At 41.5% G+C, this 22030-nt stretch overlaps 2 protein-coding genes across 3 annotated transcripts in view; one reads left to right on the top strand and one right to left on the bottom strand.

Annotated features, from left to right (window-relative positions):
- Nucleotides 1-22030, top strand: part of Cdk1 (cyclin dependent kinase 1) — a 1182536-nt gene that overhangs the window by 454659 nt on the left and 705847 nt on the right. The gene's annotated exons all lie outside the window — the stretch shown is intronic.
- Tmem26 (transmembrane protein 26) overlaps nucleotides 6619-22030 on the bottom strand; it is a 42857-nt gene continuing 27445 nt past the window's right edge. Inside the window, exons 5-7 of one of the 2 annotated variants that reach the window (XR_007591213.1) lie at nucleotides 13605-13681; nucleotides 8937-10642; nucleotides 6619-7794 (exon numbers count right to left, since the gene is read on the bottom strand). Coding sequence is in view for 1 of the 2 variants with exons in the window: in XM_050139498.1 (XP_049995455.1) it covers nucleotides 10227-10642; nucleotides 13605-13681 (493 nt within the window). In the remaining variant the exon portion in view is untranslated. Of the gene's footprint in view, nucleotides 10643-13604; nucleotides 13682-22030 lie in introns of both variants that reach the window. The other variant, XM_050139498.1, reaches the window with a different exon arrangement.

The raw sequence follows: 22030 nt of genomic DNA on the forward strand, positions 1-22030 counted from the left end.
TTTCTTCTTTCTTTCTTTCCTTCCTTTCTTTCTTTCTTTCTTTCCTTTCTTCTTTCTTTCTTTCTTTCTTTCCTTTCTCTTCTTTCTTTCTTTCTTTCTTTCTTTCTTTCTTTCTTTCCTTTCTTCTTTCTTTCTTTCCTTTATTCATTCTTCATCATTCCTTCCTTCCTTCCTTCCTTCCTTCCTCCTTCCTTCCTTCCTTCCTTCCTTCCTTTCTTTCTTTCTTTCTTTCTTTCTTTCTTTCTTTCTTTCTTTTTTGAGGCGGGGTTTCTCTGTGTATCCCTGGCTTTCATAGAACTTGCTCTGTAAACCAGGTTGGCCTCAAACTCACAGAAATCCTCTTATGTCTGCCTCCAAAGGCTGGGTTTAAAGGCATATGCTACCACCACCCAGCCAAGGAATAAATGCTCTTAAGGAAAAAAAAATAACAGTTCACATTAGAAACTGCACAAGCAAGGATAACACATTAATATATTCATAAATATAACTATAAAGTGTGATTCTCATATTATCAAAGAATTATTGTATACATGAGCGTAATAAACATGATATACTAGAAATGAATGTGTGAGCAGTTTCTAATGTGCTTTCCAATAGACAGAGATGAGCAACACAGACACTGTTGATCTTCAAATTTTTATTGTAGGTAAGCTAGACACTATAAAATTATCAAATAAGAAATTTTGATTTGTCAAAATGTTAGGAAGGAAATAAAGATAAATTTGGCTTTTAAGTGAAAACTATGAAAATCCCAGTGGGTGAGAGGGGATGCTTCCCTGTGGGACATTAATCATGAAGGTTGCAGAACTCCACCAAGCAATACAAGCTACTGCCATTGCTCTTGGCTGCCCACCATAACTATATGGTAAGACTCTTGCTGAAGTTGTCACTTGTTTTGGTGGCAAAATGTAAAGAAACCAAACTGGAACTTACTTGGAAGTTTCCTTGTTAGACATTTTTCTCCTATCCACTAGTTCCCAAATAAACACACCGAGACTTGCATTAATTATAAATGCCTGGCCAAAAGCTCAGGCTTGTTACTAGCTAACTCTTACATTTAAATTAACCTGTAATTCTTATTTATGCTTCACTGTGTGACTCATAGCTTGTTACCTCATTTTCTACACATCCTACTTCCTTATTGGCTGGCTGACATTACTAAGTAAGAATTATAGTAACAATATACAGTCTATTTGTACTTGGAAAATTAGAGAAAATACTCTATTTTCTATCTTACGTTGGTGAATCTAAGGTTTTATACCTAATTTTCTTTCTATCACAACTAAGGAAAGCTATGACTTTAACGATTTAGCCTTTAACTCCTTCAAAGACCCCAGAAGGGCAAAATGTTACCTAGTGACAGGGATATCAGGTTGCTTGGACAGTCACCCAAAGTTCCCCTGTAATGTTGGGTGCCAACAATCTGGTAAACCTTGAGTAGAAATACTGTCGGAAAAGCAAAGCAAAATGTTTGTAGGGATCAGGAGTCAGTGAGCAGGCAAAGCCAAGGCTGTCTAAGTAGAAGTTGCAAGATTCGTGAACACTGGAGGAAATGTACAGCTTATCCAAGACTCAAGAAGAGGAAACTTCCAGAGTTCATGGACTTGTTGCTTCTCCAGAAACTGTAGCTGAGGTCTGTGATAAGTAAGCAGTCCCAGCCCCTTTTCTGCTTTATCTTCCCTGTCATTGGTGATCCAATGCAAACTTCATAAACTGGAGGACTCTGTTCCAGGATGGCAGAATGGCTGCTGAGTTTCTTTCTTCCCTTGGGCACTAGGACTGTCCACGGGAGAAGAAGGCAATTACACATGAGTTTACCCCAATAACAAAACACAAAGAAATAAAAAACTCTGCTTACCAGGACATGGTGTAGAAAACAGTGTCAGATTTAAGGAAGTTTGCTATGGTAGCTTCTTGGTGAAGGGTAGAGGCAGCTTGCCATGACGTGGAATGTAGCTGAAGCATTGGGTCCAGACTAGCATGTCTACAAATATCTTAGAGACTTTGATTTTGTTATTTAGACATGTGTGATTGGATCTGGAGTCAACTAAGTAGGTTCCCTCTGGGAGATTACTTCCTGAAAGGATAAGGGGACAGGGAAGACCCTCCTAGAGTAAGCAACACCTTCACTGGGGTAGCAGCCCACGTAAAAATATGTCTGAAAAAAAAAAGCAGACAGCTTTTGCCTGCTTGCCTGTATTCTTTGCAGGAATTGCATCTATTATGTTGCTGTTAGTACTGTCATTATCCCTCACCAACACAGAAACCCAGCATCTTCATCCCTCCAACATAGACTGACGAGCAGGGAGTCTCAAGGAAATGCCTAGCTAGGCCTCCAGCAGCACCTTGCAACTCCTGAGACATTGAGCCTCATGTCCTGACTAGCTGTCAGTTTTCTGGCTCTCTAGTGGGCAGGTAACCATGGCTGACCTGCCCAGCCTCCAGCCTGTGTTTCATAAGGCAATCAAATAAATTCCCTTTGTATTATGTGTTTGTTCACTCAGTTTTGTTCTTCTACAAAACCCTGGATTTATCCATAGCAGGAGAAAGGAGGAGGAGAAACAACCACAGAAACACCTTGCAAAACTGAGGGCTATTTAGGAAGAAGAAGCAAGCACAGAAAGAAAGGGTCATAGGTGCGTCTGATTCTGCCATGGGTACTTGAGCAGAAGAGCCAGTGAATTCTTGCAGAACGTGCGTGTTGCATCTGTGACACATCTAGAACAATCAGGACGAGAGCAAGCATGTCATCTATAAAACGCTTTGACTTAGATAACCAGTCAGGGGCTGGAGAGATGGCTCAGAGGTTAAGAGCACTGATTGTTCTTCCAGAGGTCCTGAGTTCAATTCCCAGCAACCACATGGTGGCTCTCAACCATCTGTAATGAAATCTGGTGCCCTCTTCTGGCCTGCAGGCACACATGCAGACAGAACACTGTAAACAAAATAAATAGATAAAATAGATAAACCAGTCAAACCCACTATTCATCTGAATCAGTTGAAATCGAGACACCTGATGACATAATTTCAGCTTTTGACCCTGCTATCAGCTGTCACTCAGGTCACGTGGGAACCCTTAAGTAATAGAGAGCAGCACTCTTCGCCAGAAGGTAGGAACAACCCCCAAGGCACCAGAACCACAGCCATCTGAATTTTCCAGCCACATGATTGGCAGGAACTGAGCATCGTCTCCACCGAGAAAACATATTTGCCTTATAGTTCCAATTTTCCTTGGCCCAGACTCTTCATTGGATACAAAGTCTATATGGTATCTGACATATGGTTGGCTTAGGGATTTTTGTTTGGCTCCATGGTTTGGTCAGATTTGCATATGACCTGTTAGATCATGCACCACAACCCATTGTACATTCAGCACATATTTGACAAAATCAAGAATGACTCCATACTCAGCTGTGAAATACATGAGCTGTGAAAACGGACTTGGAAATAAACACATCGATTCTTTCAGAAGCCTGCTCCCCCCGAGGCCCCATTCAGTTCTCAGCCTCTCTTCAGAAAATGCGGTTTGCTATGTAATTGAAAGCTACATTGCTGTCTGGTTTGTTTTGGTGGCTCCACAAATGTCAGAGGGTAAGGATTTGTCAGACTAGTAATTACAACACCGTCTCTGTGATGTTTGTCAATGGGGACCAAGTGTATCCTTTAGTCAGTTTGATTTTTCTGGGCTATTATAGATCTATTCGTGATTTCATTTCTGGTGTATTCAATACTCCATGAGGCAAGCAGAATTGGATATGGTCTAAGTCCTTGATTTATCAAGTGTTTTATGGGATTTTTTTTTCTTGTTTTCTTGGTTACAATGGTAAGGCCTTTGTTTTCTTGGGCTAAAAAGAAATGATTGCTACTTTCTTCATAAAATTATATCAATGTTTCTATACAGAAGAGAAGATTCTTGTAAAATTTATGCAGTAGCAAGATTTCCTTGGTAATTGCTTTTTTTTTATAATGTATGGAAAAAAATTGTCAATTTCTAAAACCTAAACTGCAAAAAGCATAAGAGATGAAGAGATGACTCATCTACTAAGAGCCCTTCCTACCCTTGTGGAGGACCAGGCCTGGTTCCCAGCAACCATCTGCAACTGCAGTACCATGGGATCTGACACCCTCTTCTGGCTTCCACAGGTACTGCATGCATATGGTGCCCATGCAACATGCAGGCAAAACGAAAAATCATACACTTAATAACGATAAATAAATCTTTCATAAAGCCATAAAAGTTGAGACGGAAACGTCTATCATCTTTAAAATGAGTTATTTTTCAAAGGAAGATGTTGATAACACAAAACAGCAACACACAAAGTTACATCCATCCTTAATTTGAACAAAATCTCTAAGTGGTTTTTTTTTCCTACCAATGATTTTAGATCACTCAGTCTTTGTAAACTTGATTGGGTATCACACTCCCATTGTTTATCTCTTACTCCAGGGACTGCCGGCTTTCACGTACAATCATAGGGTGGTTGCTTAGACTGTGAGTTGCTAGGTCCGATCACAGATACTAATTTTCATCTCTGTCACCAAAGAGAACAGGTGTGGACCCTCACTGCCCATGGGGAGTGGCACCTACTTCTCCCAGCCTCCTCCTACTGCAGTGCAGGCAAAGACATGTGGCCTCCTTTTCTGTACAACATGTGAAAAATTCTTGCTTACGGTTCAGGTTTCGTTTGACAAATGGCATTTGATTGTGGTTTTATTTCACGACTTGATTCTCTCTGCATTGAATCATATGCTAAGTCCTTTGCTTATGTTTTTGGTTTTCAGTGACATTTTACATTTTTTTTTCTTATTTGTGAGAGCTGTTTGTTCCCTTGAAAAACTCATGTTTAGGTATACTTCTTGCAAGCCCATGCACCCAGTTAATTGTTTTATTTTTCTATTGACCTAGTTTGTTGTTCAGCTTTCTTTGCTTAGGATGCTCTTATGATGTGTAATTTTCCATGAGCCGCTGTGTGACTCCCCTCTGCATCCTTGCTTTATGTCTTACTAAAAAGTCATTCTTGCCATTTTAAGTACAAAAGCATCATTCTCTCTCTCTCTCTTTTACTTTAAATCTTTAATCACTTGATCCATCTGGAAGTATTTTCAACATATGGATTGAAGTAAAGATCCAATTTAATATTTTACAAAACCTAAACTATTCATAATATTCTACTTCTTTGGCCTGTGATTTATCATGTAGTCAAATCCCTTACATAGTTCAGCATATTTATTGATTTTATTCCATTCAAATTTTTGGCATGTCTGTTCATATGACAGAACCAAATTCTCTTGCCTATTGTAACTGTGTAATGTAGTTAAGTATTACTGAAATCACTCTCTCATTTGTCTGTTAAAAACACGTTCCGGCTATTTTCTTGTGCTTATTTCATTAGAAAATATTCTAGCAAAAGAAGTAGTCACTAGAATGCAAGACTTGTTGTTAAAATCAATAGTAGTCACTAGAAATTAATGTCTTAGAGCTGGGGGATGGTCCAGTGAGTAAGGCACTTGCCCTATAAGAGCGAGAAGCAAAATTTGAATCCCTGGGATACATGAACATGCCTTCCTCTATGGCAGGCAATTGGTAATCCCAGTGCTGGGAGGCAGAAACAAGAAAACTGGCTGGCTGGACTGACTGAATTCGCTAGTGCTGGGTTCCTGGCAAGATCCTGCTTTAGTCAATAAAATGTGTAAAGCAACTAAGGAAGACGTCCGATAACTGTGATGTCTTTCACACATGCTCACACTTTTGAACACACACACGCATGCATGGTACACACAATATATACATGCAAAAAGGATCTTATTAATAACACAATGAAAGATGGTCTACAGATGAACTTAAGAGAACTTGATTCTTTAAATTGTCGGTGCCTCATATTATCACCCAGTAGAATGTCTATTTAGTAACTTACTCATTTATGACTCTCAGCATCATCGGAAACTTTCCTTAAATTCTGAAGTTCAAACTTACATGTTTTAAGGCCTTAATTCATAGTGTCAGGAAAACCTGCTCAAAAGTTTGTTGCGTGTTCCTTGCTTGTGCACGCTATTGGTCTTAGTAATTTTTAGATGCTCAGTCTTTTCCAGATAAATACACCTTCAGTTCTTCCTTCTCAATATCTACCCTTCTATTTCTTGCCTGTACCAGGTTTTTATTTTTTCTCTTTTTTTTCCAACTGGTATGTTCATGACACAATTTGCCACACAGAAAAGTGAAGGCTTCATATAGAAAAGTCTGTCAGTCAATCGTTTCTGGGTTTGGGGTCTTGCTTCAGAGAAAGTTGCCCATCCCCCACATGCTCAGGACACATTCCGTATTTCCATCCAATATTTATAGTTTTCATTTTACAATGAGATTTAATCCATCTGGAATTTATTTCTATAGACTTCATGAGATAAAAATTCCGCTTTATGTTTTCCAGATGGATAGCAACATTTTCCGACATCAGTTATGAAATTGGTCATTCTCCGCTCGCTGCTTGGAAATGCCACTTTAATCATGTTCTAAACAGATCAGTTTTAGTTATTAAGCCAGGGCTTAAAAACCATGAAGGAAATGAGTTACAGTAGAGAAACACACAAAGTAGGCAAAAAAAAAAAAAAAGGCAATGGGAGGAAGATGTACACAAGCATTTAATGTCTATAATAAAACAAGAAGGACATGTCTAACAAAATATAGAAATACTCACAGAAAATACACTCACACGCCTTTCATTAAAAAAAAAAGACCTCAAAGATAAAAACTGATAAAGTAGAAGGCCATGGCGACTCATTCCTCTGCCACTATCCAGCTGTTCTGCCATGCTGAAAGTTATGTGGAGCCCCAGCTGCCTGGTCTAACCCTCATCAGGTATGTCTGAGAACAGATCAAAAGTTCCCACAAGTGAAAAGCGAAACCTAGAATTAGAAGACAGCAAAAGGACTAACGGTGTCTTTTTATCTCACAATTCAAGGCTGTTTGATCTCCGAGGCTGTAACGTCTATTTTAAGGAATCTCAGAGTGGACTGGAGGTCGGCAGGCCTCGTCTCTATAGGTTCTCTCTTTCTCCAGGAGAATCTGATTAAGAGTTCTTGATGCTAAGTACCCAAGATGTAGTAGAGTCCGCGCTGGATTCCGAATCGTGGCGATTCTAAAGGGTTCACACCTGTGAGGCATGCCTTCCCAGGGCTCCAAATGGCTCCTGTCGAATAAGGAAGTGAGCTGATAGTAGTGATCCCATCGCTGTCTGGACACATCTTCATGGCCGCTGAAGCGCTTTGTGGTAGGACAACAGAGCCAGGGGCAGAATTCCCTTAGACTTCTCCCTGAATGCGTCCCATGTTATTCATCAGTTCCAGGCTCGGCATTTCCAACACCGTCATTTATAGCTGCAACAGAACTTGGCAGAATAACCAAACACAGAGCTGTATGCTTGTCTTAAGCATTAGACAGTATTGTGGCATTTAAGACTCAGTCACTCTGGAGAAGGCCTAAGAGGACCCTGAGGTGTGTTCACACAGAGCGTCATGTAAACACAGACACTGGGCTTTCCCACAAGTGGAGGAACACGTCTGTAGGAAGGAGATTTGTCTGAGCTTTAACCAGTCAGCAACGGCTCCAGCAACTGCAAGCGAAGCCCCCTCCTCCTCAGGGATTGGGGCTTAGTGTGCACTGTGGCTGGGGGCAGAGGGTGGACTCTGCTTCCTACACGATGTAAGCTTTCTCTCTACAGAGAAAAGGTAAACACGTCTCAGGATGCCGACTTGTGGGAGACGACTGGTGTGCTCAGTGGATGACTAGCACTTGGAGATCTAAAAAAAAAATTTACAATGTGCATCAACCTACGATAAAAACGTACAATTTTAAAGGGTAAAATAATAGTAATAATTACAAACACACAACTAACTGAATACATTTCTTAGCTTTTATCAGAGATAAAACGTAGACTAAGCAACAGACATTTTCGCTATGATCAAAGCAGCCAGCGTAAGGAACTGGAAACCACTGGCAGTTAGGTTAAATGCTGCCTTTAGCAGATTTTCCTGGAAAAGCCTTGAAGACTGCGTGTCTATTTTTGACCATCCATTAATTACCAAGCCGGTCCTGGGTGCTCTCTGACTTCCTGGCATTCTAAGTTAAGCCAGATTTTGGACAGGCCTGAGGAGGGAGGGCTAATTACAAAATACTTTTATTTAAACGCTAGAAAGTCTTTCATGGAACCAAGCCAAGCCTCAGATTTGAAAGCACTTAAAAATATCCTTGCAATAGTCATACTACTTTATGCTCTATTTTTAGAAGCTCAGTGTTTGTTTTTCTGGGGAAAAAAGATAAATCCCATAAAAATACACTGTGGGCAGATAAGCAGTAAGGAGAGGCCCATACATGTCATGGGCGAAGGGATTCAAGGCAAAGCAGGCAGCACAGCAAGAGAAGGCTGAGGTGGTTTGACAAATTTCAGGTATTATTACCTTTTCCCTTTCTGCATCTTATTGCTGAGTGTTTTATTTTAAAAATATTTTTATTTATTGTGTGTGTGTGTGTGTGTGTGCATGAGCATAGTCAGTGCCCTCAGATACCAGAAGAGAACATTACAAGCCCTGAGGTGTGGGTGTTAGGATGAACCCCAGTCCTCTGCAAGAGCAGTACCTGCTCTTAACCTTGAGACATCTCCTCAAGTCTCATTGCTAAGAATGTTAATTAAATAATATACCTTCAAAGCCGTCGCATTCTCTACTTGATATAAACACAATCTTAACTTGCATACAATTATTATCAAAAGTTACGAGTGCATTCCACTTGTTTCCCGCACAGTTTACACGGTGACACTGCTAAAGTGGGAAGCACAGGAAATCAAAGAAGTAGAAATTACTAGAAAACAGTTGTGATTGTGTACAAAATAGAATTTGTTTATAAAACATGTTATCAAACGTGGTAGATAAATACTGTACCGTACCAGAAATTCATACTTTAGAAACAAATGTCCCAACTGATCATCTAATGGTCACGTCCAGTTTAGGAAGTCCCCTGAATAAGTGACTCAGAGTTCCTGGGAACGCTAGTGTGGATTGATTGATGCTTTGAACTCCAGTACAGTTTTAGAGTTGTCTGCTAGATTGCCACACCCAGTTCTCACCACATACGTAAGAACAAGAGCTGCTTTCAAAGGTTTGGAATCATTTCAACCCAGAATGTCCAGACACGTTTAAAGGAAGAGCAAGACTATTTTAGGCACGGGAAACAAAGCCACCATGATCCCCAAGATGTGTTGGGGTGCCTTGTGGTGATGTTCAGCATCAATGGAGGCCCCGTGCATGTGGCTGGCACCACTGTCCATCACCTTGTTCTTCAAACCAGGGACCATATTTCTCGGGAGCTGAGGCTCAGTCTTCTACTGGTGCTGCTCCTGCAGTGGCAGCCGCCGGAAACCATAGCAACACTAAAGGCCACAAACGCCTCCATCACAGCATGCCAGAGCTCCCTGGAACCTGGTCATGGGATTCACTTTGACAATGCAGAAAAAGCGAACTACCTTGCTATTCGAACCTAAATGGCCTGCTGTCAACTTTATGCACACCCAAGCCCGAAGTTGTCACTATTCTCTAAGAACATATGTACCATGGCAGAATACCGCATTGGTCCAGAAGAAGGATATTCCTTGGTGGGACTGTGAAGCTACCGTGGCTATTTCATTTTTCACCGAACACTGGACAGCTCAAATTCCAAGCTTCCACCTCACTGCAAGCTCATTTTAAAAGCATGTTCCCCAATTTGTTCAATATATGTTCAATGTGTATATATACACATCAGAGAGACACCAGATGAGAACACCAGATGAGAGACTGTGACGGTCCCACCACAGTTAAAGGCTCTGTATAACCACATCACCCTAGAGGGTTGATGGTGGGGATGGTACTTGTCAGCCCTAAATCTTTGGAAGGTGTGCCATGACAGCCCTGTCTACAACCTTCCAACAGTTCCATGAGAACCAACCACTTACGAGTGGTTCTCAGAGTTGGGTAATGTCTGCTACCATGGTAGGAGGTTGTAACAGTAGGCATGCGTCAAAGTTTCTTCCATTCAGATGAAAATTAAAGAATAAGTTGCCTGTAATACAAGATCATTTGTTCATGTTGTTTCCTTAAAAGCTGTTGTAGTGAAAATTGGGTGGGGGTGGAGTAGAAAGAGAACCAGGCTCTCAAGAGAAAATGAGTTAAGTTCCTGGCTGTATAAGGGGAACAAGCACCTAAGGTATGGGGTAGGACTCCTCAGAGGTGACAGGTGAGGTTTGCAAAGGCACGGCCTCCCTGGAGATGTCCTCCCACTCACTGGGACTGCTCTCAGAGGGCTGGTCTAGGACACTGGGCCGTGCCTGGAGCCTTTCTGGACCATCTTGCATGGAAGCCCGGGTGGCCATGATCAAAGCCACCAGCCGATAGAAGTGCAGCGCCATCACCAGGGAATTTTTCACGGCGAAGAACACCAGCATGTGGTTGATCACTCGGAAGTAGATCATCAGGACGAGGCGCACCACAAGGAAGGGACCATCTTGGATGAAGAAGCTGAGCCCGATGGCCCATAGATCTGCACTGTACTGGCACAGGAAGAGCCTGAGGAAGCCCCTGGCTTTCACAGAAGAGGGGCATACCAGTTTCAGCTGGACTGGAGAATGAAAGAAACAACAATTAACATTCTGAGGTGAAAGACAGGAATAGACATCTATATCAATGGTCTGGTTGTGAAGGACGGAGAGCGTCTATGCAGTGTAGGCCTGGGAGGAAGCGGGGAGATGTCTCTCCACCTCAGCCCTCCACTTCCTGGCCCTGTGCTTCCATCCACTTTAAAGGCCTTGCAACATCTCCCAGACCTTCCCATAGGGAATGACCAATTAAACAGACCGAAGAGCATAAGATACAAAGGAAACTGCTATGTGTGTGTTTGGGGGTCTGCAGAGGCAGCAGAGACCTGTCTGTACTTCGGGGGTTCTCAAGTCAGGGAGCCTGGTACTACCCCTGGTTGCCTCTCTGTCTAGCACTGAGATACTGGCCATGTTGCATAACCTACAGGCATGTCGGGTTCTCCCTTGAAATGCCAAAGAGCCTGACTCCTAAAACCTAGGTCTCTATTCATCAACTTCTTAGGAATAGATGTGTAAATCGATCTTTTACACATCTTCTTTCTATTGGACTAGCACCCTGTCTCTTTTTCTGCTCTCTGCTTCTTCCTTCAGTCTTCCTGGAGGAATGAGGGACTTTCTTGACTGGTAAGGACAGTATATGAATGGCAGAGTCCCCAGCCAGACCGTCCAGGATGCTTTCCCTAGCATGGCCCCTATTCCCATATTTCACTCAACTCAAGTGCTTAGAATTCAAATTTAAATTGAACTCACATTAAACATAATTTTTCTGTGTTGGTGATGGCGTGTGTCTGGTGTGGGAGCTCAAATAATAATGGCCATTATTCTATTTTGTCCTCGTTCCTTCTGCTTTTGTCTCCCAGTTTATAAGCAAGACTGAGAATAATTGCAGATGTTTGTGTGTGTGTGTGTTAGTTGAACAAAAGGAGACTCCATCAACAGATGAAACTTTTGTTTTAATTTCAAAGATGTAAATTTAATTCAGGGTCAGGGGTAGAAAATAATCCTCTTTGTGATAATAAAGCCTTCCTTTTGGAGTTCTCCAACAAAGGATGTCTCAATCCAGCAAGGGCGTGCAAATATGAAGCGACTTTGATCGGGTTGAGCACAGTGTCCTACTTGTTGGAGAATACAATGGCAGTGTAGTCAGAAGTGACATTTGGTCTTTGTTTTCCAAACAGCTGCGTAGCGTTATCACCTCTTAACGTTTACACAGTTTCTTTCTTAAATAAAAATTTTCTTAGCAAGTCTGCGAACCACAAGACAGGAGAGGGCGAGCGAATGACAAAGGAAAGACACACTGAAGGTCAGCGAGTGTCTTTCTTGAGAAGCCATGCTCAGGGAATCCCTCCTGGTGGACCTCCTCCTCCCAGGGTATAAAGGATGGAGCCCTGGAGTCTATGAAGAGCAGCTGGCTGGCTTCTAGCTGGGTAACGAGCACCATGTACCTAAGGCAGACTTCAGCAAAACAGCTGCATGCTGTTTGCATATATTTGTTTGTGATTATTAATCTGTAATTGGATTGGTATTTTCCTCTTTTTTTTTTTTCTTTTTGAGAAAGGATCTCAATATGTAGCTGTGGCTGGCCTAGAAGACACAAAGTAGACCAGGCTGGCCCCAACCCAGAGATCTGCAAACCCCCCCTCGTGTTCAGGGTTCTAGAAGAATTCACTGGCTCTTCTGCCCAACCATGCCCAACCTTTTTCTTTTTCTAATTTGAAAAAAAAGTCTGGCAACTCCTGCCATCTATCTAGGAAACAATTTTATCCAAGAAAGTGTGAGCTTAAGATCTAGAGCGTTCGGAAGACCTCTGAGTCTATTAATGCAGACCTCCCAAATTTATGTATTCTGCCTTGGTCTCACCCTGAAGCCAGCAGGATGATAAAGAAATACATGAGGAAAAGAGAACCATTAAAGTCTGGGCCTCCTCGAGAGTAACGAACCAAGGACAAGAATTGCCAAGTCATATTTCCAGCAAACCAACAGAGTCACAGTGTGAGTCCAAGCAGCAACCATTCCACAGAGCTCTCTATGATGCTAAGACTTTTTCACATCTTTGCTGCCCAGCATGCGAGCCACATGCCGCAAGGGAGAAGGTGAAATACAGCCAGCGTCACTGAAAAGTCGCTCCTTAACCTTTACTGAATATCAAGCCATCCAGCTATGTGTGGCTGGTGGGTACCGCTGGTAGGACAGCGCAGCTACAGGAAGTCAGTATCATGGCATTCCTGTCGAACGGTTTACTTCTTTCCCACCCTTAAAGGCTGATGTATTCAGTAAAGTCAGAATAAGGGCTGCCATTAAAGGAAATCATAACTTTCCACACGGGGCTCGGAACTGCACCTCTTACCTTGGATGTGACATCTCACACTGTGACTGGCTGGGAATATGGAGGCCGCACATCACCAGGTCACTAAACACTCGCTATATTATTGAGTCGTAATAATATATGATACTGTGAGTATCATCCCATTTCACAGGTGAAAAACTGAGACACATATCTTAATAAATTTTGGCAGGATTACAGATAATGAATAATAGAAGTATTAGTGGAGTCAGATATAAAACAACACAGTCAACAGCTCAAGCACTTATCATTATTAATTTTGGGGTTTGTTTTTTTGTTGTTTCATTTATTTATTTATTTATTTATTTATTTATTTATTTTTTATTTTTTGAAATCAAATCTTACGTAGACCAGACTGACCTCAAACTTGCTGTATAGCCTAGGATGACTTTGAACTTCTGCTCCTCCTGTCTCCGCCACTAGAGTGCTGGGCTTAAATGAACACACCACCGTACTTGGCTATACTCATGTATCTTAAACTCAGCCACACACCAAGGTGGGTCTACAATTGGCTTTCCTGAATTTCAACCTACCTTCCTTCTAAGTTACAGTAGAGCTAACACTGACTCCTTCGTGCTCATGTGGTTTATATTTAAGAGTCATACTTTTTTGTTTCTTTACGTAAATATGAATACATTTACCTGCCAGGTCCAGCGGAAACTGTAGCATACTCCACGTCCACACGGCAAGGATGCCACAGACCAGTATCAGGTTAGTCCTAGAAGACAAGAGCATTTTAAATCATCAATAAAACATGACCACATGCAGAAGAGAGAAATCAGCTAAAATGCCGCTTGTTATGTACTAACTAAAGCTTTTTGGAGTTGGCAAATATTTTGTGTTATAATAAGTCCACGAAAAAATAACCACGCCCGACAATGGAACCATACAAAAGATATGGCCCTCGGCTGCATAGCAAGTTTGAGACCATCCTGATCTGCATGTGATCTTGTCTCTAAAAAGAAAATAAATAAATAAATAAATAAATAAATAAATCATAATAAGCAGAAATGAGAACACAGCCTACTGATCCCAAATTCTCTTCTACTCTGCTAGCACTGTAGAAACATCACAGGAGAGAAACGCTATAAGAAACAGCTAGATACAGACATAAGCGTTCAGACTCCCAACGATGATAATGATATCCCAGAAAAACAGACCATAGCACCAAGACTCCAAGACTAATAAAAAGATAATTCAAAGAGCTGGAGGGATTGCTTAGTGGTTAGAGCACTTGCTGCTATTGCAGAGGACCTGGTTTGGCTTACCAGAGCCCATAGGGTGATTCACAATCTTCTATAACTACAGCCCACAGGAATCTGACAGGCTCCTTTGACTTCTAGTACCAAGCACATACATTAATACCGGGGAACCCTTATATACAGAGCATTTTTAAAATAGCCTTACAAAGGGACAACTCAGAAGGGCAGAATGATGCTCATGTACCCAAAGCTTGTCATAATGAAAGGAAAACGTCGTTAGGTGGGGAAAATGCAGGGACAACTTCACTAAAAAGGACGTGCAGCAGAGAATAGACTACAAGTAAAGGGAAGTGTGTGTGTGTGTGTGTGTGTGTGTGTGTGTGTGTCCTTCACTATTGTATGCTCAATACCCGGAATAGTACCTGGCACTGATAAATATTCAGAATTTAATTATAAAAAAAACTTTTGATTGGACATACAAAAGAATGGTCTATGTTTAAAGAAACAGACCTAGGAGAACAATCTGGAAAACTAGAGTCCTAAAGAATAGAAGTGGCATCAATGCAAAGGTACTAAAGAAGAAACGAGCAGACAAACAAAGCTAAACAAAACAAAACCAAGCCCACGTGATATAACACCAGATTGTGCTTCCAGCTTTTCCCCAGTGAGAGTTCTGACTGGAGAGGGCCAGAGGAACATGAGGCAGCGTGATCCCTAGCACACTGGTGGTCTTGAGGGGGGTCTCAGTAAACACACTGAGTGGGGAGACCTTGAGAAGTGAAACCTCAAAACTCAGAATTTCTAAAGGTAACATCTGACCTGTTCTGGCCTGCCTCCGTAGTTGCTGTGGTGAAGGGTTTGATGACAGAAATTAAAAAGAAAAAATGAAGGCTTCACTTTCAAAATGAAGCAGAGACATGTCTCCAGGTACAGACAGCGAGTTACCATTAATACCTTTTTGGATTATATAACTGAGTCTCCAGGAGGCCTCCGAGAACCCTCAGCGAAGGCGGTAATTACCAGTGTTATGAGGGTTCTCTGAGAATAACTGCTCTTCGATAAGTCTAGTTCTTCCATCTTCCAAAAACTGACTTGGGATTACCAGGCGGGCAATGCCATAAATTGATAACAGACATTTGGATCTAGATAAGCCTCCCTCAGATATCTCCTACAGTGTCTTATTAACAAAATTAAGCAATATTGTGAGTGAGTACGGCTAGGTGATTTTCTGACTGAGCCAATGACTCCCAGAACGGAGTGCTCTAGCTGATGGCCGCAGGCTCTGAACCAGGCTCCGCTCCTCCGCGTGTTTGATCAGTGACCTTGTGAATGATTCAGAGGAAGGCTCCTCGTGTGCACGTAACGCACAGAGGCAGAGAGCGGTTCTCCAGAAAACCCGATCATGAGTCCAAAAGATGTGACTGAATAGCCTAAATTGGGGTGGAACAGAATAGAAAAGATCCCGTTTCCCAGAAGCAGCTCGTGGGTTTTCCCTTGATATCCAATTATGCGCCCATGGCGTGACATGATTTATGGCTTTCCAGAGTCCAATGCAACCATAGGTCAATTCACAAGAAATATGAAATCGAATTTTAAGTGGAAGTCCTTTGAGAAAGTAGACTAAACCTCTTCTTTACTGTGTCAACGTCTATACATAGCAAACCTCCCATTTTTAACTAATAGTATATATGGTTTCTGATTTCAGGCTTACCCAGCAGGCAATTTTCTCCGTGTCTAACTCGGTGATTATACTTAATCCTCTAGTAACTCAACAAAGAAGGCACATATGTTATTCATGTTTGATCAAGAAGGAAACGGGAACCTAGAGAGTTGGGGAAATCTGTCCAAATTGATTTTGTTAGAAAACTAAAGCTAGATAGCAGAGTTCAGCCACTATCCTCGAAAGAGAGTTGCTTTTAATTTTTAATTTTTTCTGTATATATGTGTAGCTGTGTGCACATATGTGTGTGTGTGTGCGGATTCCCATTCTCGTGGACTGAGCCACGAGGAGGTGTCAGACCCTCTGGAGCTGGAGGCACGGGCTGTGGCAAGCTGCCACACTCAGGTGCTAGGAACAGAACTCCGGTTCTCTGAAGAGCAGTTTGCACTCTTAACTGCTGGGATGTCTCTCACACCCGCATCCAGCCTTTTAGCTCTGGTTGTGATAATTCATTTTCTCCAGGTTGTGACAAAAACAGATAATCAAAGCTCGTGAAGACAAGAAGAATTTATCTTGGCTCATGGTTTGAGTGATGTCACCCATAATGGCGGGGCAGGCATTCTGCAGCTAGGAAACAGACCCAGGTGAATGTTGGCGCTCTGCTCACTCTTTGTGTGTGTGTGTGTGTGTGTGTGTGTGTGTGTGTGTGTGTGTGTGTGGTGTGTTATCATTCATCTCAGTCCCCTGACACCTCATGTAAAAACTAAACAACTCACTAGAGACTGTACTGTGCCACTTCCGAGTACGTCTTGGAAGTACCCTCTCTGATATTCCCAGACAATATGTCTCCTAGGTGGCTCTAAAACCCATCAAGCTTGACAATCCAGAACATTCATCACACCAACCTCCTGCAACATCTCCAGGCATTAGAGGGAAAGCGTTAGTCCTACTGTATTTTAGGCTGTTCAGCACACCTCTGAAACATGCTTCTTGAGGAGAGAAACGTGTACGTTAACTTGCACAAAAGGACAGAGCCTATGATTGCCAGGAAGCATAGAATGCTGTTGGATATGGAACTGATCAAGCAGTTAAATGTTTATTCCCTTTTGTGCTGAATGGGATCCAGTGAGGGAAACAAAATAAACTCGGGTCTTGTGAGTTCAGAGCAAAAGCTCATCCCCCAAAGGAGTTGAGATGCATCTAGCACGTCTAATAAAATCGCCTAAAGACGGAACACGTCACTTCCGGGGCAGATAGCCTCTGTTAGGATTAATCCCACAGAGCTTCCAAGAAAATGGCTGATATTTTAGAGGAAATTTTTAAAACTGAAGGCAAAAGAGAGTTTTCTTAAAGCGGTCATTTTTGAAGTTTCTTGCAATCTCAAACTTTAATAATTCGACCCAAAACATTTGTCTGTAAGACAGTAGTGTGGCAGTGGCAGTGCACAGTCTCTGGATCCTAGGGACAGGAATGCAAACATCAGTTCCACTACCCCCGGAGAGGCAGACTAAAGCCTCTAATGCTAGCCCAATGCTTACAGGCTTCCTCATATCCACACGCCACTTGACATCTGTGCGCTGTTGTGTGCTCGTCTGCGTCGGGAGGATGACAATTACAATCGCTACTAGATTTCATGGGATTGTTTTGGTGTATTATTGAACTGTGAAACATATCTTGATGATCACCCGATGGGGCTGTGTATGGGGGAGTGATGCATATTGGTTGCTTTTATCTTATTGTGTATATTTATAAGATAATAATAATTGTGTCTGCCTCAGTATGAATGTCAAAACTAACTAACTTATTGACCTAAAGACTTTAGAACAGTTCCAAGAACACATCATAGTAAACAAGCAATAACTGGGGCTGTTATTTATTTGATGAATATTTTATTTTTATTCTCCCTTCTCTCTCTCTAAAATACTTGGTGTCTCAATTTCATCTTTTTATTATATAGAGATAAACTGTAAACTCTCCCTAGATCTAAACATGCCCAACCGTAACCATATCATTTTCTAAATTAGTCACTTTTTCCATAGCTGTGAAAAAAGCAACCCAAAGAAGGAAATTAGGGTGGATTTAAACTCACAGTTTAAGGGCATCGTTCAGCATTGCGGAGAATCTCAGAGCCAGGCACCTGAGATAACGGGCTACATTGTATCCACATTGTATCCGCATTGTATTTACATTGTATCCACATTGTATCTACATTGTATCCACATTGTATCTACATTGTATCCACATTGTATCCACAGTCAGGATACAGATGAGATAAAAGCTAGTCCTAAACTCCATTTTCCGGTTTTCTTTGTTATTCAGTCTCAGAACTCTGCCCCTGAAATGGTGCCACTACCTCTCTAGAAGGCGCCTCAAAACCACACCCCAATATGTGCCTTCCAGGTGATTTCAAACCTCATCAAGTTGATAAACAAGATTTAGAATCACAGATAATGACTGCAAAGCTTTACCTATGTACACATAACCTGTCCACACACAAAGGATGGAAAAATGTGAGTGCTAAGAAAAAAAAAAGACTATCAAAAAATAATTTTGGAAAGGCGTAGGTAAAATATTAATCTAAAGAAGAATAACGAATTGTTAGAGCAGAGAGTAAACCCAAGGAGGTTAATGTTGGAATGTAAATACGTTGCTGAGCTTAAGCAGCAGTCAAGAATCTCAAGGACAGCTTCTGTGAGCTGTGAGATTACTGGTTGCCTGTGTTTCTGTGGGTGCAGCTAACTTCCTTGGGTTGGAGTTTTCCTTCTAGCACTTTCTGTAATGCTGGATTTGTGGATAGGTAATATTTAAATTTGGTTTTCTCACGGAATGTCTTGTGTTCTCAGTCTCTGGTGATTGAAAGGGTTGCTGAGTATAGTAGTCTGGGATTGCATCCGTGATCTCTTAGTGTCTGCAGTACATCTATGACCAGGACCTTCTGGGTTTCAGAGTTTCCATTGAGAAGTAGGGTATAATTCTGATGCCTTTATATGTTACTTGGCCTTTTTCCTTTGCAGCTCTTAATATTCTTTCTTTTTTTTTCCCCGTATGTTTAGTGTTTTGCTTTTTATATGGCAAGGGGAAGTGTCAGACTTTGTAGACTCCCCACGGGAAGCCTTACCCTTTCTGGGGAGTGGCTGAGGGAGGCGGTGGAGAGAAGGGGGGAGTGGGAGAAAGGTAGAGAGTAGGGATAGCTATGTAAAATGAGAAAAAATTGTATTGAAGAAAACTTAATAAAAAAGAAAAAAGGAACCCAAATTCATGTTTAAAAGAAAAAAGAATCTCAACGGACTATGGAGCAGATTTATCTACTACTGTTGTAATACCAATTGACCTTTAGAAATATTATCCAAGAGACATGGCTTACAATGGGCTCCGCATTGTATCCATAGTCAGGAAACTGACACAGACAAACACTAATGCTCAGCTTGTTGCCTCGTTCTGTTTTTGTTTTCTTTTATTTTCCTTTTCCTGTTCAGACTCAGATCTCAGCCCACGAAATGGTACAATCTGTATTCAGGACGGTACCTGAATTTCAGGTCATCTCATCATGAAATAAAAGATCTTCAGAAGTAACATTCCTGAGGCGAGTATATACTTTTTCTTTTTGGTAGCCAGGGAAATAAGTTACTAGCTTTTGCTGGATCAACAAAAGCACCATAGTCGGTGAAAATTAAAAATATGAAGCCTCAAGAATTGGGGTGATGGCTCAGTGATGAAGAGCACTGGCCACTCTTCCAGGGAACCCAGGTTTGACTCTCAACACATGCATGGCGGCTCATAACCAGCTCTAGTCCCAGGGGATAGGACACTGTATTCTGATCAACCTAATATCAGGCACACACATGGTGCACATATGCATGCAAGCAAAACACCCACACACACACAAAAAAAAGTGAATTTAAAAAACAAGGATAAAAGAAGTAACAGTTTGATTACTTTCTTAACTAATTCTTTTTGGAATACAATGTGTTTTTCTATGAAAGAGATAGTCAAGGAATGGGATTCACGTATGGTTAGAAACGTGATAAACACGTTAAGATAATGAAGGAGAGAGAGAAGAGGGATGGGTACAAAGCACAAAGCTTTCAGAAGGAACACTGCACTGAGAAAAATGCAAGATAGAGAGACTGAGCATGGGAAAGCTCGGGGAGGCCTCCTCTGCATTGTCCAATCTTCTGAGATATAGTAATGGTGTGGGAATAGACTTTCTTTTTAATAAATGATCTGTGTTCAGAAACCATAGAGTGTTTCCCAGAGGTGATGAACTATTTCTCCCGAAGATGCTGGATTTAGACGCATGAGCATTTTGGAAAGGAAGCTACAGCAAATGAAAAGGTCAACAGATGCCTCTCCCCCTTAACAAATATGGCTTATATTAGACACGCTGTCAAAGATCACCATCCATGCTGTGCAAAGGAACCAGAGACAAGAAACAAATTCGGTAACATTGGCTCTCCTTAGTGTGGCGGAATCTCAGGTAACAGCAGTGAGAATTTGCAGCATCCACTCTCGTGGCTCAGTTCCGGAAAAGAAGAATTGTATAAGATGGTGTTAAAGCGGCAGAGAAGAATTTATTCCAGATGATTGGAGTTGGTGAGAAGTCTGACTCTAATATGCTGCAACAAAAGGTGTGAAAGATTTCAAACCTAAGAAAGGAAGCCCTGGAGGACCCTTGGGTGGCAGCTGATTGATACGTGTGGAGGATTTCCGTTTGCTAATTGGGATTTAAAGTGTTCCCACAAACACTGCAGGATGGAACCCCATTTTTATTGATGGCATTGCTCCTTATTAGACTCTTTAATCCATTTGGAAGACATGGATCCTACATCCTTCATCCTTGAGAAAGACAAGAGCCAGGAAAAGACTAAAATTCAACAGCACAGAGAAGTAGAGTGCCATTTCCCTAAAAGAAAGGCTCCAAGGAAGAGGAAACCAAGGCTAACTGTGATTTCAATATGAAATGTCACCCTTCTCCCCCCCCCTCATACTCCATAGGCTCTCCTGTTTGAGCACTTGGTCCCCAGCTGATGGCATTGTGTGGGAGGTTGTGGAAACTTTAGGAGGTGGAGCCTAGCTAGAGGAAGTATGTCACTCTAGATGAGGTTTGAGGTTTTTATAGCTTCTCTTCTCTGTTTCTTGTTTTCTGGGCCAGCTTCCTATTCTGTAGCCATGTCTTTCCCAGCATGATGGATGGTATCCTGTCAGGAAATGTAAGCTAAATAAACACCTCTTGCCCCTAGGTTGCTTTCTGTTGTTGATGTATTGTACTATGCCAACAAGAAAGTAATGCTAACTATTTAGGAAGAAAGGAAGGGATATAGAAAGGGAAGAAGGGAGGAAGGAGGGGAGAAAGGCAGGAATGGAAGAAAGGAAGAAGAAAAAAAAGAAAGGGAGGGAGGAAGAGCCACATCTCTAAAGTTTATGCAAATGTTAAATACATTAAGGCCAACTTGGTCAATCAGAGTAGAATGTTATAGGAGAAGACTTAGTCTTGAAAGAACAGTTATTCCAAGCTGGTACAACAAACAATTCTGTGTCAATGCCAAATAAATTGAAATTGAAAGTTTAGTTTACAGTGTACACAAAATTAAATCAAATAGAAACACACACACACACCAGCTTAAAGTTTCCATAGGTAGAAAACAGAACACACTTCTGATTTTGGATTTGTTATTATTTCTTGTATATGCTACCAAGAAACATGACCCAAAAGAGAAAAGCCAGTACAATGTATTTTGTAGAACTATGCTGTTCATAATATATAATTGTGGGACTAGAAAGATGGTTCATCAGTGACAGACTTGGGTTGAATTCACAGCACTACATAGGGACTAACAACCATTTGTAACTATCTTTCCATGTGATCCAGCCCCTTGTTCTAAGGACACACAAAAACACACACATACATGCACAAAATTGGCATTTTTGGTATAATTTCTTATATTATAGGTAAGATCTGAGATAAAAACTTAGAACTCAGAAGCAAGCTATTAGAAGAGAGGAATAATCTTGAGATGCATTCTGGGACTTGACCCCATAGAATGAGGGACACTGGCGTCATGGAGGTGGTAGGGTACAGACGGGAGACTGTGAAAGTCCACTGGGGCAGTCCAGGGGTCTTCTAAACAAAAATGACTTCAATTTGAGAAAATACAATTGAAAATGATATTTAAAAATAGAATCTGTAACAAAATCCTATACTCTC

The sequence above is a fragment of the Alexandromys fortis genome, unplaced genomic scaffold (genome assembly GCF_014885135.2).
Source record: "Alexandromys fortis isolate MF-2015 unplaced genomic scaffold, M_Fortis_MF-2015_v1.1 scaffold_9, whole genome shotgun sequence".
In the NCBI taxonomy this organism is placed as follows: domain Eukaryota; kingdom Metazoa; phylum Chordata; class Mammalia; order Rodentia; family Cricetidae; genus Alexandromys; species Alexandromys fortis.